The sequence below is a fragment of the Neoarius graeffei genome, chromosome 1, assembly GCF_027579695.1.
Source record: "Neoarius graeffei isolate fNeoGra1 chromosome 1, fNeoGra1.pri, whole genome shotgun sequence".
Lineage (NCBI taxonomy): Eukaryota > Metazoa > Chordata > Actinopteri > Siluriformes > Ariidae > Neoarius > Neoarius graeffei.
The window spans coordinates 14,857,811-14,871,633 of NC_083569.1; the positions used below are offsets into that span (position 1 = coordinate 14,857,811).

A 13,823-nucleotide genomic window follows, 5' to 3' on the forward strand; every position below is an offset into this window, starting at 1 on the left:
GTGTCCGCGTGGGTTTCCTCCGGGTGCTCCGGTTTCCCCCACAGTCCAAAGACATGCAGGTTAGGTTAACTGGTGACTCTAAATTGACCATAGGTGTGAATGTGAGTGTGAATGGTTGTCTGTGTCTATGTGTCAGCCCTGTGATGACCTGGTGACTTGTCCAGGGTGTAACCCGACTTTCGCCCATGGTCAGCTGGGATGGGCTCCAGCTTGCCTGCGACCCTGTAGAAGGATAAAGCGGCTAGAGATAATGAGATGAGATGAGAATTCAACACCTTCTATAGGGAAAGAGGCACGAGCAGTCACCGAAAAGAAACAAGTCACTAACTGTGATCGCACATGGACGCGGTGGAGGGGCGCAGGCACAAAACTCATCCCAATCCCCCTAACCACAGCACTCACACCACAGGCAGACTCTTTATTCAAAGGTAAAATGCTGGATAATATAAACGACTGGGAACCACCAGTGTCACGGAGGATGGTAACCGGACGCTGATCCTCCACTCTACCCGTGAGTGACACGAACCCATGAGAAATGAATGGTTTAAAACATTCATCTGACTCAGGTATGGCAGGACACTGACTGATCGGTGACGAGGCCACTGTTTTAATCAAACCCACTTCTTTTGGTGGTTTCGGCGCAGCCCCCTGCTGCCTCCGCTTCAGCGCCTCACAGTCAGCAACCAAGTGGCCTGGCTTGAGGCAATAAAAGGCAGGGCTTTCCCCCCCCCTTGGGCCCTGAGCAGGTGGACTGGGACGGGGAGCTGGACCACCGGCGAGTCAACAGCCTTGCGGGAAAAGGTGCGGGTGGAAAAGGGGTCATGCCGGTAGAAGTTGGTTTTGTGCGTCAGCGAAAACTCATCTGCCAGCACCGCAGCCTGCTGTAGTGTTGACACCTTTCGCTCATTTAAGTATGTAACAATTCGGTCAGAGAGACAGTTCTTGAACTCTTCCACCAGCACCAGTTCCCGCAAGGAGGCGACATCCTCAACCTTACATGCCGCACACCACCTGTCAAACATGCCCTTTTCCCAGGCAAAGTCGGCATAAGTTTGGCTATGGTTTTTCCTGAGCCCCCTGAAGCGTTGGCAGTACGACTCTGGCACCAGCTCATATGCCCACAGGACAGCTCCTTTAAGTTTATCATATTCTAGGCTATCAGTAACCGAGAGCGACGCGCAAGCTTCTTGGGCTTTACCACTTAGCTTGCACTGTAGCAAAACTGCCCACACCTCCTGTGGCCAGCTTAATGCTACAGCGATTCGCTCAAATGCACTAAAACAGGTCTCAACCTCGGCCTCGCGGAACACCGGGACCAGGGGAATGTTTTTATCCACATCGAAGCCCCCTCCGGTCAGAGATGGCGGCGACTTGGTCACCACCCCCGACCCTGTCTGCAGTTCCAACTGCCTCATTTTAAACGCCGTATCTGCCTCCAGTTTCCTCAATTCCAACTCCCTCCGAAGTTGGAATTCCTTCTCACGCTCCTCTTTCTCCAGCTGGAGGCGAGCAAGGCGAATCTTCAGCCGAGCGTCAATCTTCGAACCAGGGGAGGACTCGACTGAAAAGGGGTCAAATTGCGGCAGAGTGACCGGCTTCTTTTCCCCCAGCACACTGGAGTGAGGAAGCCTCAGCCGGCTCCTCAGCCGGCTCCTCCAAAGGAGAAGAGGGGCGGCTCAACGCAACATTTGTCTCCCCGATACCACTTGGGAATTCCCCGCGCGCCGGGCTAAGCACCCTCTTAGCCACTAGAGCCTCCGCAACCGCAGCCTTCAGGTCACACTTACGGAGAGAAAATGGGACGGAGACACCTGGCAATTTTGAATAAGTCCCGTTTCCTACACTCCTCCAACTGACCCCACATAGGACCGGCCGCAAACGTCGCTACATCAACTGTTGCCATGGCTAACAGTAGCGCTACAGTCACAAAACAAGAGAACACAACTAACCCACTACACAAAACAGACCCACCGGCTAACAGTTCACCCACGGTTCCTACCTAACCAGAACTTAACCTACCTCAATCTTCTCGGAGCGTGCCGGGCTCGAGGCGACTTTAAAGGACCAGTCACTAAAGGACCATCGGCGGCCGGAGCCCCGAACGTCTACCCCCGCCAGGGAAGTATATCCCCACCCAGGATTACTCCAAAAACAAAAAAGGCAAAATAATAAACGAGTGCCTGATGGAAAGACTGAAATCAGCCTAGCTGGACACTCACCTATCTCAACCAGGGAGACTGTCAAAAACCACACACACACACCGGTGATCCACAACCAAAACCCTCTCCTTCGATGGAGATATCCCGGATGAGCCCCCACTTGTTACGTTCCCCGCGGCAAATAGGGGATGGGGGAAGCAACAGAGATAAACCAAAAAGACCCAGGAGGAAAAAGAAGACAAGGAGGAGGACTCAGAGCCGAAATGGAAACCGTTTTTATTCACAAAAAATAGGAAAAAAAACAACTAAAGTCACTGATCTCCAAACAAAGGAAAAACAAACACAAGAGCCAGGTTTTCTCACCAAAACTACAATAAACAAACCACAACCAAACAGTTCCGGGATTACGCACGCTCCTTTTCCCTTAAAGGAGCAGCACACTCTCGCTAGATGCAGCTCACAACTCTCTCTCCTAACTGTCACCGCCACAGCCCACCGGGTCACACACCCTCTCAAAAGGCGTCTCCCTCTCACTTTTAACATGGCCCCTCAATGAGGTGAATGGGAACAGCTGCGTATAAGAGGAAGGGGTGTCTACCTGAGAGAGAGAGAGGAAAAAAAAAAAAAAACACATACGCACCCACACATAACCACATATACGACCCCTGGCACCAGGGTCGTAACAGTCAGCAGAGTGAAGAGGAGGGGGCTCAGCACACATCCTTGGGGGGCCCCCGTGTTCAATGTGATGGTGCTGGAGGAGTTGCTGCCGACCTGTACAGTCTGTGGTCTCCCCGTCAGGAAGTCCAGCAGCCAGTTGCACAGGGAGGTGTTGAGTCCCAGCTGGTCCAGTTTATGAATGAGTTGCTGAGGAATGATTGTGTTGAATGCTGAGCTAAAGTCTATGAACAGCTTTCTGACATACGAGTCTTTTGTCTCCAGGTGGGTGAGGGCTGAGTGGATGGCAGTGGAGATGGCGTCATCGGTCAAACGGTTGGACTGATATGCAAACTGGAAAGGGTCCAGGGTGGGGGGGAGGGCAGACTTGATATGCCGCATGACTAGCCGCTCGAAGCACTTCATGAGGATGGGAGTGAGTGCGACAGGGCGGTAGTCATTGAAGCAGAAGGGAGACGGCTTCTTCGGGACCAGGATGATGGTGGTGGCTTTGAGGCACATGGGGACAACAGCCTGGCTCAACAAGATGTTGAAGATGTCTGTAAAGACATCTGTGAGCTCCTCGGCACAGTTTCTCAGGACATGACCAGGAACATTATCAGGACCTGGGGCTTTTCGTGCATTTGTCGTCCTGAGAGCTCTCCTCACGCTGTCAGGGGACAGCGTCAACACCTGGTCACCGGGAGGTGGTGGGGTCTTCTGTGCCATGGTGCTGTTGTCTGCCTCAAAGCGAGCGAAAAAGTTGTTCAACTGATTCAGCAGAGACGTGGAGTTGTCACAGGTCTGCGGTGAGGGCTTGTAGCCTGTGATGGTCTGAATCCCCCGCCACAGGTTCCTGGTGTCTCTGCTGTCGTTGAAATAGTCAGCAATGTACCTGGAATACTGTCTCTTGGCCACCCTGATGCCTCGTGACAGGTTGGCCCTAGCTGTCCTCAGGCCCTCCTCATCCCCAGCTCTGAAGGCGGCGTATAAATAAAGGTGGCTTCTTCTTTTACGCACCAAAATTCCTCCAGATTCCTTGAATCATTTAATGATATTATGCACCGTAGATGGTGAAATATCCAAATCCTTATTTAAGGTACCTTTCTTTAAGGAACATTGTTTTTAAGCATTTCAGTAATTTTCTCATGCATTTGTTGACAAACTGGAGATCCTCGACCCATCTTTGCTCCTCAAAGACTAGGCCTTTCCTGGATACTAATTTTATACCAAATCATGATTACAGTGATTACAGTCACCTGTTGACATCACCTGCTTCAAATCACTTCATGATGTTTTACCTCATTACTAGCCCTAAACTGCCCCGATCTCAACTTTTTTGGAATGTTTTACAGGCCTGAAATGCAGGAATGGATGTATATTAACAAATTAAATGAAGTTGACCAGATAAAACATTAAATATCTTGGGTTCATACTGTCTGCAATGAAATAAAAGTAAAAGTAAATTTAGAAATCACTGCTTTCATTTTTTATTTGCATTTTCCATACCGTTCCAACTTCCTCTGATTTGGGGTTGTGCAGTATGAATAAGCATTTAAGTAGACATCTAATAGGGGTCTAGTATATTATTGATATATTGCTGTATGAATACGCCTCATTGTAATTATCACATTAATCACCGAAAATGTAGTAACTTAACAAAAATGGTTTCCATCCTCATTATTCAGTAGCTTATAAAATAACACTTGATGCAGCATCAACTATTATTTTTAGGAGTCGTGGCTGAATGGTTAAAAGTTCTGAGTTACTGATCAGAAGGTCAGGGGTTCAAGCCCCAACACCACTGAATGGGTCCTTGAACAAGTAATCCTTGAGCTGTATCATAACTGACCCCAACTTCCAAAAATGCTGGTATATGGGAAGATTGAATTTCACTATACTGTAATGTATATGTATCAAATAAAGGTTTCTTCTTGGTAATGAGGCAACAAGATTTGAAGGATAAGCTGACCAAGCACTCATCTACTATCCTTGTGACTCTTTTTATGGACAAAAGGTCTCTGAAGTCTGAATACAATGAACACAGCGCAATTCTGGTACTAAATCTTCTGAATATGGCTCATCACATGTAAAAGTTGGAGGTATTGGTGTATGTATTGGAACAGTGCTTTTTCTTACCATTATCTGAGATGTTCAGGGTACTAATGGAGGAGACTTGGGGAAACAAGTCTTTTATCACTGCTGCTCCTGCTGATCTGAGCTGAGACAGAGAAAGAGAGAGAGAGAAAATACAATGCAAAGTTAAAGTGGAGATTAATCCATATTAATCCAGCAAATGAATGTTAGTTTTGTCACTGAAGAATTACAGTGGTGCTTGAAAGTTTGTGAACCCTTTAGAATTTTCTATATTTCTGCATAAATATGACCTAAAACGTCATCAGATTTTCACACAAGTCCTAAAAGTAGACAAAGAGAACCCAGTTAAACAAATGAGACAAAAATATTATACTTGGTCATTTATTTATTGAGGAAAATGATCCAATATTACATATCTGAGAGTGGTAAAAGTATGTGAACCTTTGCTTTCAGTATCTGGTGTGACCCCCCTTGTGCAGCAATAACTGCAACTAAACGTTTCCGGTAACTGTTGATCAGTCCTGCACATCGGCTTGGAGGAATTTTAGTCCATTCCTCCATACAGAACAGCTTCAACTCTGGGATGTTGGTGGGTTTCCTCACATGAACTGCTCACTTCAGGTCCTTCCACAACATTGCGATTAGATTAAGGTCGGGACTTTGATTTGGCCATTCCAAAACATTAACTTTATTCTTCTTTAAATCAAATCAAATCAAGTTTATTTGTATAGCGCTTTTAACAATAAACACTGTCGCAAAGCAGCTTTACAGAATTTGAACGACTTAAAACATGAGCTAATTTTATCCCTAATCTATCCCCAATGAGCAAGCCTGTGGCTTTAACCATTCTTTGGTAGAACGACTTGTGTGCTTAGGGTCGTTGTCTTGCTGCATGACCCACCTTCTCTTGAGATTCAGTTCATGGACAGATGTCCTGACATTTTCCTTTAGAATTCGCTGGTATAATTCAGAATTCATTGTTCCATCAATGATGGCAAGCCGTCCTGGCCCAGATGCAGCAAAACAGGCCAAAACCATGATACTATCACCACCATGTTTCACAGATGGGATAAGGATCTTATACTGGAATGCAGTCTTTTCCTTTCTCCAAACATAATGCTTCTCATTTAAACCAAAATTTCTATTTTGGTCTCATCCATCCACAAAACATTTTTCCAGTAGCCTTCTGGCTTGTCCATGTGATCTTTAGCAAACTGCAGATGAGCAGCAATGTTCTTTTTGGAGAGCAGTGGCTTTCTCCTTGCAACCCTGCCATGCACACCATTGTTGTTTGATGTTCTCCTGATAGTGGACTCATGAACATTAACATTAGCCAATGTGAGAGAGGCCTTCAGTTGCTTAGAAGTTAGCCTGGGGTCCTTTGTGACCTCGCCGACTATTACACGCCTTGCTCTTGGAGTGATCTTTGTTGGTCGAACACTCCTGGGGAGGGTAACAATGGTATTGAATTTCCTCCATTTGTACACAATCTGTCTGACTGTGGATTGGTGGAGTCCAAACTCTTTACAGATGGTTTTGTAACCTTTTCTAGCCTGATGAGCATCAACAACGCTTTTCCTGAGGTCCTCAGAAATCTCCTTTGTTCATGCCATGATACACTTCCACAAACATGTGTTGTGAAGATCAGACTTTGATAGATCCCTGTTCTTCCAATAAAACAGGGTGCCCACTCACACCTGATTGTCATCCCATTGACTGAAAACACCTGACTCTAATTTCACCTTCAAATTAACTGCTAATCCTAGAGGTTCACATACTTTTGCCACACACAGATATGTAACATTGGACCATTTTCCTCAATAAATAAATGACCAAGTATAATATTTTTGTCTCATTTAACTGGGTTCTCTTTATCTACTTTTAGGACTTGTGTGAAAATCTGATGATGTTTTAGGTCATATTCATGCAGAAATATAGAAAATTCTAAAGGGCTCACAAACTTTCAAGCACCACTGTAATTCGCTACGCTCACTTTCAAGGGAAGTGCATAAATAGCTTCATCTGACTCATGACCAATAAAAAAGGCTGAAAAGAATAAATAGGAATGAAAGAACAAATATCAGAAATATTTTAGGAAAAGGATCAAAAATGCATTATCATGAGACTGAGGTCAGCATGATGGTAAAAAGTTCCTGTTCTTTTTTTCCCCACTATGATTTTGTGGTTTAAAAATAGAAACTGCAACAATAAGAAGACACACAGGATGCACAGATGCAATTCCAATTATTGACATTACATTACCCCTGCCGCAAAACGTACACTGTTTGCTAGTTTGCAATATATGATGAAATGCTGTAAATTGGTTCCACTCAATGTTTCTGCTTCATGTCTTCTCAGGAAGCTTTCTCACAAATGTCTGGCTCATTAAGGATCTAAATCTACACCTGGATTTCTGTAAGCGACTTACTGACAATGTTGTTAAAAATGTTATACAAAGTGAATTCATGTGTAATTGCTTTTCTGTAATTAGATTAAAAAAAACCACATGTTGCTATATATCAAAGTAAATTTAAAAAAAAGGGAATGTTTGGCTCCCATTGGTATTATTGCTACCTCCTACATCTTGTCTCTGTCACTCAAAATAACAGCACTAACCAGCACATGCTTCTTCCAAAACACATTACCCAAGACATTTCTCCAAATTGCTGCTTATGCAACACTACAGGACAATGCTGGATGAAAAGTGAACATTCTTCCCACCCAGAGAGCAAGGGGGCTTGATGGAAAAAATAGATGCCTTGGACTTCTTGGTCTGGATGGATTTGGAATGGTTGAGCATGAATAACTAAAGTATTACAGAAAGAGAAAGTGAGTAGGGAAGGTCTGTAGCGCAGATGTGTAACAGGTTGGTGTACCTCGCAACCACTGATGTCCAGGTGCAGGTCAGAGATGTGAGGGTTGGAGGACAGTCCCAAAAAGAGAGCCCTAAAGAGAAAGAACATGCATCATGATATTAACCCAGCATTTAAAAGCATCTCCAAAGCTCCTGTGTAGTCTGTCGTGGCTGAACGTAAGTAACGCAAGTCTGTCGTGACTGAACATAATTGACTTGCGGGTCAATTTAGCAGCTACCATCAATAAAAAAAAAAAAAAAACCTTCACTGAAGTTTTGGTTCACTTTCTGCAGCTGTGTTTACTTGGAAGTGAACTAAGGCCATCCTTTTTTCAGATGGTCTTGTTTTGGTCCAGAGAAAGAACATGCATCATGATATTATAAAGGGCAAGCTCCTTTTTAGACAGTATGATTGTACTGTATTACTTAAAAGATTAAGGAGCTTTGTGAGAATTGAATGTTCTATGAAGACCCAGTATTATAGAAATTTTAGTTCTGAAATGGGGGTCCATTTCAGAACTAAAATTTCTATAATACTGGGTCTTCATAGAACATTCAATTCTCACAAAGCTCCTTAATCTTTTAAGTAATACAGTACAATCATACCGTCTAAAAAGGAGCTTGCCCTTTATAATACAAAGGTGTGGTAGGTGTATGGTAGTGTGTTTTCACATATTCAACATTAAGTCCATTAGAATTGAACCCTGGTCGTTTTCTGCCTCAGTGCAGTTCATTTATACCGCTGAGTGTGGATACTTGAATGTGGGCCAAAACAAGACCATCTGAAAAAGGATGGCCTTAGTTCACTTCCAAGTAAACACAGCTGCAGAAAGTGAATCAAACCTGTGGTGAAGGTTTTTTTTTTAATTGATGGTAGCTGCTAAATTGACTCGCAAGGTGCTGGAAATTTAGACCAGAAAATAAATCCTGCATGTGACACAAAATTTTTTATACTAGATATTTATATAATTATCTAATCATTTATTTAGAGCCGGTGCCATGTTCTCTGGGTGTTTGCCACGTTTTCCATGTTAGGGTGATTTGAGTGAGTGCTATGGAGATTTGGCAAAAGGTTTGTTTTGATCTGACCATGAATGAAAGCATTTTATAAGTAGGCGTTCAACTCTGTTATGCTCCCCAGCCAATGTTTTTTGGCCTTTTGGTTTGTTTAATTATGTGCAGCGAGAACTAAGTGGTTAAGTATCTTTGCATGAATGCAATTCCATCACCAATTTACACAAGTCCAAGTGATTAAATGACCAGTTTCAGGGAACCTGTGCCCAGTTTAGCATCAGATTCCTGTTCTTGGTTGACAGGAGTGGAACCCAATATGGTCTTCTTCCTGTTGTAGCCCATCCACCTCAGGGTTTGATGTGTTCTGAGATCAGAGCTGAGAACAGCAGCTGACCAAAAAAGAGAAAAGGTTACTACTGGGCCCAAAGGGGCCAGTGGGTGGGGTGGGGGGTGGGGGGTGTTTGTTGAGCTGAGAAAATTTTGCATTTTCAAGGGCTGAAAGATGCATTTTCCTGGCATCTGGCATGGTGAATTTACCTCATAAGATACCCCCAAATCCTGTCAGTAATCCTGTCTGCTTAGTATGTCCATAAGACTACATCAGCATCAAACTCCTCTTGGGCCTCATCAACTTTAATCTGTGCGATCTATCTAAACAACACTTGAGATGGAATTTAGTTCCCCATCACCCAACAGCATACCATCTGGCAATGTGTTTCAATCAAAATGGTATCCTGTCAACTTAGTATGTAGAATACAAGACACTCTTATTAGACTACATCAGCACCAGACCTCCTCTTGTGCCTCACCAATTTTCAGCTATGCAATCTATCTACAAGTCAACAACATTTGAGCTGGAATTTGGTTCCCTAGCACCCAGGAGTATACCATCTGGTTATATGTTTCAATCAAAATGGAATCCTGTCTGCTTAGAATAAACAATATCAGACTACATCAGCACCAAGAGGGAGAGAGTATTGTCCCCAAAATGTATGCAGTGCATTCCCTCATTCTACAATCATGTCTGCATGAACCATAGTGTTAGCCAGACAGGTCAGGTTGTCTTTCGGACTCACTCAGTTTCCTATTTCTAAAATATAAAATACTCAGTTTGGACAGCTAGGTAAAACCTCATGTGGACACCCTATTTTTAATTTCTGGCCAACACTAAGTCAAGAACTGCCTAACGCAGTCTAAATGTGCAATGTATACAAACCACAACTTTATATCATTATGCTAATATGAAAATGTAATGGTACAATGACTACAGCAAGCTTTAAGACCCATTTTTGGTCATTACACCTTACTCATATCCAGCTAGGAATGTCATCTATTTGAGCCCTCATTTTCAAGCTAATTTTGTGATCAAGAGTTCTGAGTAATGTTAAAAAAGGTTTTGGTGTACTTCTAAATTTCATAAATAATTTCGTGTACCTCCCTTTCCCTGTGCCCTCGCGAACCAACATGGGCACGGCCTGGTAGGACCGCGCCTTGGGACGTTATTCGCCCCGGCGCGAGCTCACCTCCATGCCTTAAGTTTCCATATGATTCACGGATCCAGCCGGCCTTTAAAAATTCATAACTCGGCCATTGGAGGTCCCAGCGAAACCAAATTTCGCATGCATCTCCCTCTACACGATCCCCTATGAACCACGACCCCCTGCCCCCAAAAAATAAAATAAAAAAAATTCTCAACAGATTTGCATTGATCTTAAGAATGACTGGACGTCAAATCCGTGGAAAATTCTCACCTCTGTGAGATGCTTTTCTGCTCAGCACGGTAGTAAAGAGTAGTTATTTAGGGACATATAATGAGAAACTCCATTTTTCAGTGTGCGCGCACATACTTCTGGGTATCTGGAGTGCCTACAAACCCACAAACTCTGAAATAAGACAACCCAGTCAGATTCTTTTGGGTTGCTTATTTCAGAAAATGTGTGCTTCAACAAGTTGTTCAGATGTTGCTCCCCTTCTGATGTCACAAGGGGAGCTCATGAGAATTATGCCAATCCCTCGTAGTTTGAGAACTGCCTTTGTGAATGAAGATTCATGAGGAAAGTGCTACCTGATTGGTTGGCAGTAAAGGGGGGTGGGGTGAGTGGTGGCTGATTATCATTTAAAGGAACATCTACTCAAATCAGCCATTTTGAACAGGGCTGTTTAGACAGGGTGAGGAGCTGTGGTGCTTTTTCCTTGTGGTATTTTGACCAAAGCATGTCACAGACATTTCATTATGACCTCAGGGAACTGTATCTACTTTTGGAAAGGGGTCATAATAAGTCTCTTAATGTAGCCTTCCTGTCAGCTCAAACCAATCTGACCTTCTCATCAACAAGGGGCATCATCAACCTGCAGAATTTCCTCTATTTTATTTTTTTTGAAAACCATTCTGTATAAAATGTAAAGATTGTTGTGTGTGTGAAAATCCAAAGAGATCATCAGTTTCTGAAATGCTCAAACCAGCCCATTTGGCAGCAATAAACCATGACATGGTCACACTTCCTCCCCCATTTCTGCTACTTGTTGTAAACATGAACTGAAGCTCTTGACCTGTGTCTGCATGATTTTATGTATTTTGTGCTTCTGCCACATAGTATGAATAACGATAAGGAAAAATAGCAGTTTCATAACAAATGATCACATATATAAATAGTCTAGAATGCCCTAAGAAAAAAAAGCAGTGTATGGCATGTAAGCTTCTCGGATTATAGAGTTACAAAGCTAATAATAATAAAGATTGTGAAAAATGTTCAGAAATGAGGCAGGAGTTCTCAGAGTTAAAAGAATACTTTAGTGCATGCAAGCAAGTGCAAGAATGGAAATCAGCTAGCATGATTCAGTTACGTATGCTAATTTGGCGTGGGCAGGGAGTTGGAGAGAATTTAGTACAGCATGAAATGATACAATATTTCCTGTTGGTTTTTGTCACACTGTACCACTGTACTGTTGCTACTTATATATTCCATGATACATCACCGAGAATATTTTCAGCTTAAAATATTTAGATTAGCATTTTTTTATGTATAAGGAATCAAATCACATCTCACGCTGATTTAATTACCACAATGGAGCACTGAATATGAAGCTGCAAGCCTGTGGAAGTGCTGGTGTTTCACCTGAGCACATCTGGGGGCATCTTCATTGAACCCATGACGAGTTGGCTGAGGCTGAACGCTGAGGCGAAGAACTGACGGAAGGTGGGCAGTGTATCTTTCACTTTCCTGAGAGAGGGGGGGGGGGGGGGGGGGGGAATGGGGGCGCAAGGGAAAGAGTGTGTAGAAGAAAAAGGAGGTTAGAAGATGAAACGGAGTCAAACTAATTTTTTTATTCTCCTTTTTCTTCCCTTGTATTAATTTATTTCCCCAGGAATTCACTGAATTCCAAAGTCACATCCCACCACCTTCATGCACATGCAAAAACCAAAACATTCTCCATAATGGATGAAACCATAGCATACTGAAACCCTAAGCTTGGCCCTAGAGTGTGTGCATGTATGCATGTTTCAGGGGTAATCTTTCATATTCATGTGATCTCTTGTGTTGCAAAATGAAGCAGATTTGCTCTCATAGTCCCCTTGACTCTAAACAGTATGTAATCACACACATACAAACATTTATTCACACTATTTACAAGTTAAAAAAAAAAATCACATCTGTGAACTCGTGATCTGATCACTTGGGCTCTGGCATTCAAATTAAATAGAAGAAAACTAAGAATCTGAAAGTAAAAGTTATATTACATTAAGTACTTAATTTCCAAACAGATTTTGTTGGTGGGGGGACTGCATGTATAAACTGCCTTAAATAAGAAAGATAAACCTCAGCACAGTGAAGCATGATGGTGGCAACACATCATGCTAGGAGTTGCTTCTTTGATTAATGCCCTTTTTACCCAGTCACTGAATTTTAGCTGAGAACCTCATCTAAGCAGAGCTCTGGTTGTTCCATATCCTTTCCATTTTTTAAAGAATGGATCATTTTTGCTTTATGGGATGTCTGAAATTTGGGATATATATATATATATGATACATACAGTGGATATAAAAAGTGTACATACCCCGTTAAAATTATAGGTTTTTCTGATGTAAAAAAATGAGACCACTATAAATAATTTCAAAAATTTTCACACCTTTAATGTGACCTATAACCTGTACAATTCAATTGAAAAACAAACAAATCTGTTAGGGGCACAAACATAAAAAACAAAAAACAAAAAACAAAAAAACGTACAATAAGCTGGTTGCAGAAGTGTGTACACCCTTAAACTAATACTTTGTTGAAGCACCTTTTGATTTAATTACAGCATTCAGTCTTTTTGGATTCATACCTGCCATCAATTAAAATGACTCTGATTAATCCCAAATAAAGTCCAGACATTTACTCAGTTGCATCCTCCAGCAAAAGCCATGGCTCGCAGAGAGCTTACAAAGCATCAAAGGGATCTCATTGTTGAAAGGTATCAGTCATGAGAAGGGTACAAAAAAATTTCCACAGCATTAGATATACCATGGAGCACAGTGAAGATGGTCATCAAGAAGTGAAGAAAATATGGGACAACAGTGACATTACCGAGAACTGGACGTCCCTCCAAAATTGATGAAAAGACAAGACGAAAACTGGCCAGGGAGGCTGCCAAGAGGCCTACAGCAACACTGAAGGAGCTGCAGAAATTTCTGGCAAGCACTGGTTGTGTACTACATGTGACAACAATCTCCTGTATTCTTCATACGTCTGGACTATGGGGTAGGGTTGCTAGACAGAAGCCTTTTCTTACAAAGAAAAGTATCCAGGCCAGGCTAAATTTTGCAAAAAAAATACATCAACTCTCCCAAAAGCATGTGGGAAAATGTTTTATGGTCTGATGAAACCAAGGTTGAACATCTCATCTCATCTCATTATCTCTAGCAGCTTTATCCTTCTACAGGGTCGCAGGCAAGCTGGAGCCTATCCCAGCTGACTACGGGCGAAAGGCGGGGTACACCCTGGACAAGTCGCCAGGTCATCACAGGGCTGACACATAGACACAGACAACCATTCACACTC

At 42.9% G+C, this 13,823-nt stretch overlaps 1 protein-coding gene across 2 annotated transcripts in view; it reads right to left on the bottom strand.

Annotated features, from left to right (window-relative positions):
* The window catches only part of carmil3 (capping protein regulator and myosin 1 linker 3), a 176,091-nt gene that overhangs the window by 59,528 nt on the left and 102,740 nt on the right, over positions 1-13,823 (bottom strand). For both annotated transcript variants that reach the window (XM_060929877.1, XM_060929887.1), the window contains exons 16-18: positions 11,898-12,002; positions 7,790-7,859; positions 4,956-5,037 (exon numbers count right to left, since the gene is read on the bottom strand). In XM_060929877.1, coding sequence (XP_060785860.1) covers positions 4,956-5,037; positions 7,790-7,859; positions 11,898-12,002 — 257 coding nt within the window. The remainder of the gene's footprint in view (positions 1-4,955; positions 5,038-7,789; positions 7,860-11,897; positions 12,003-13,823) is intronic.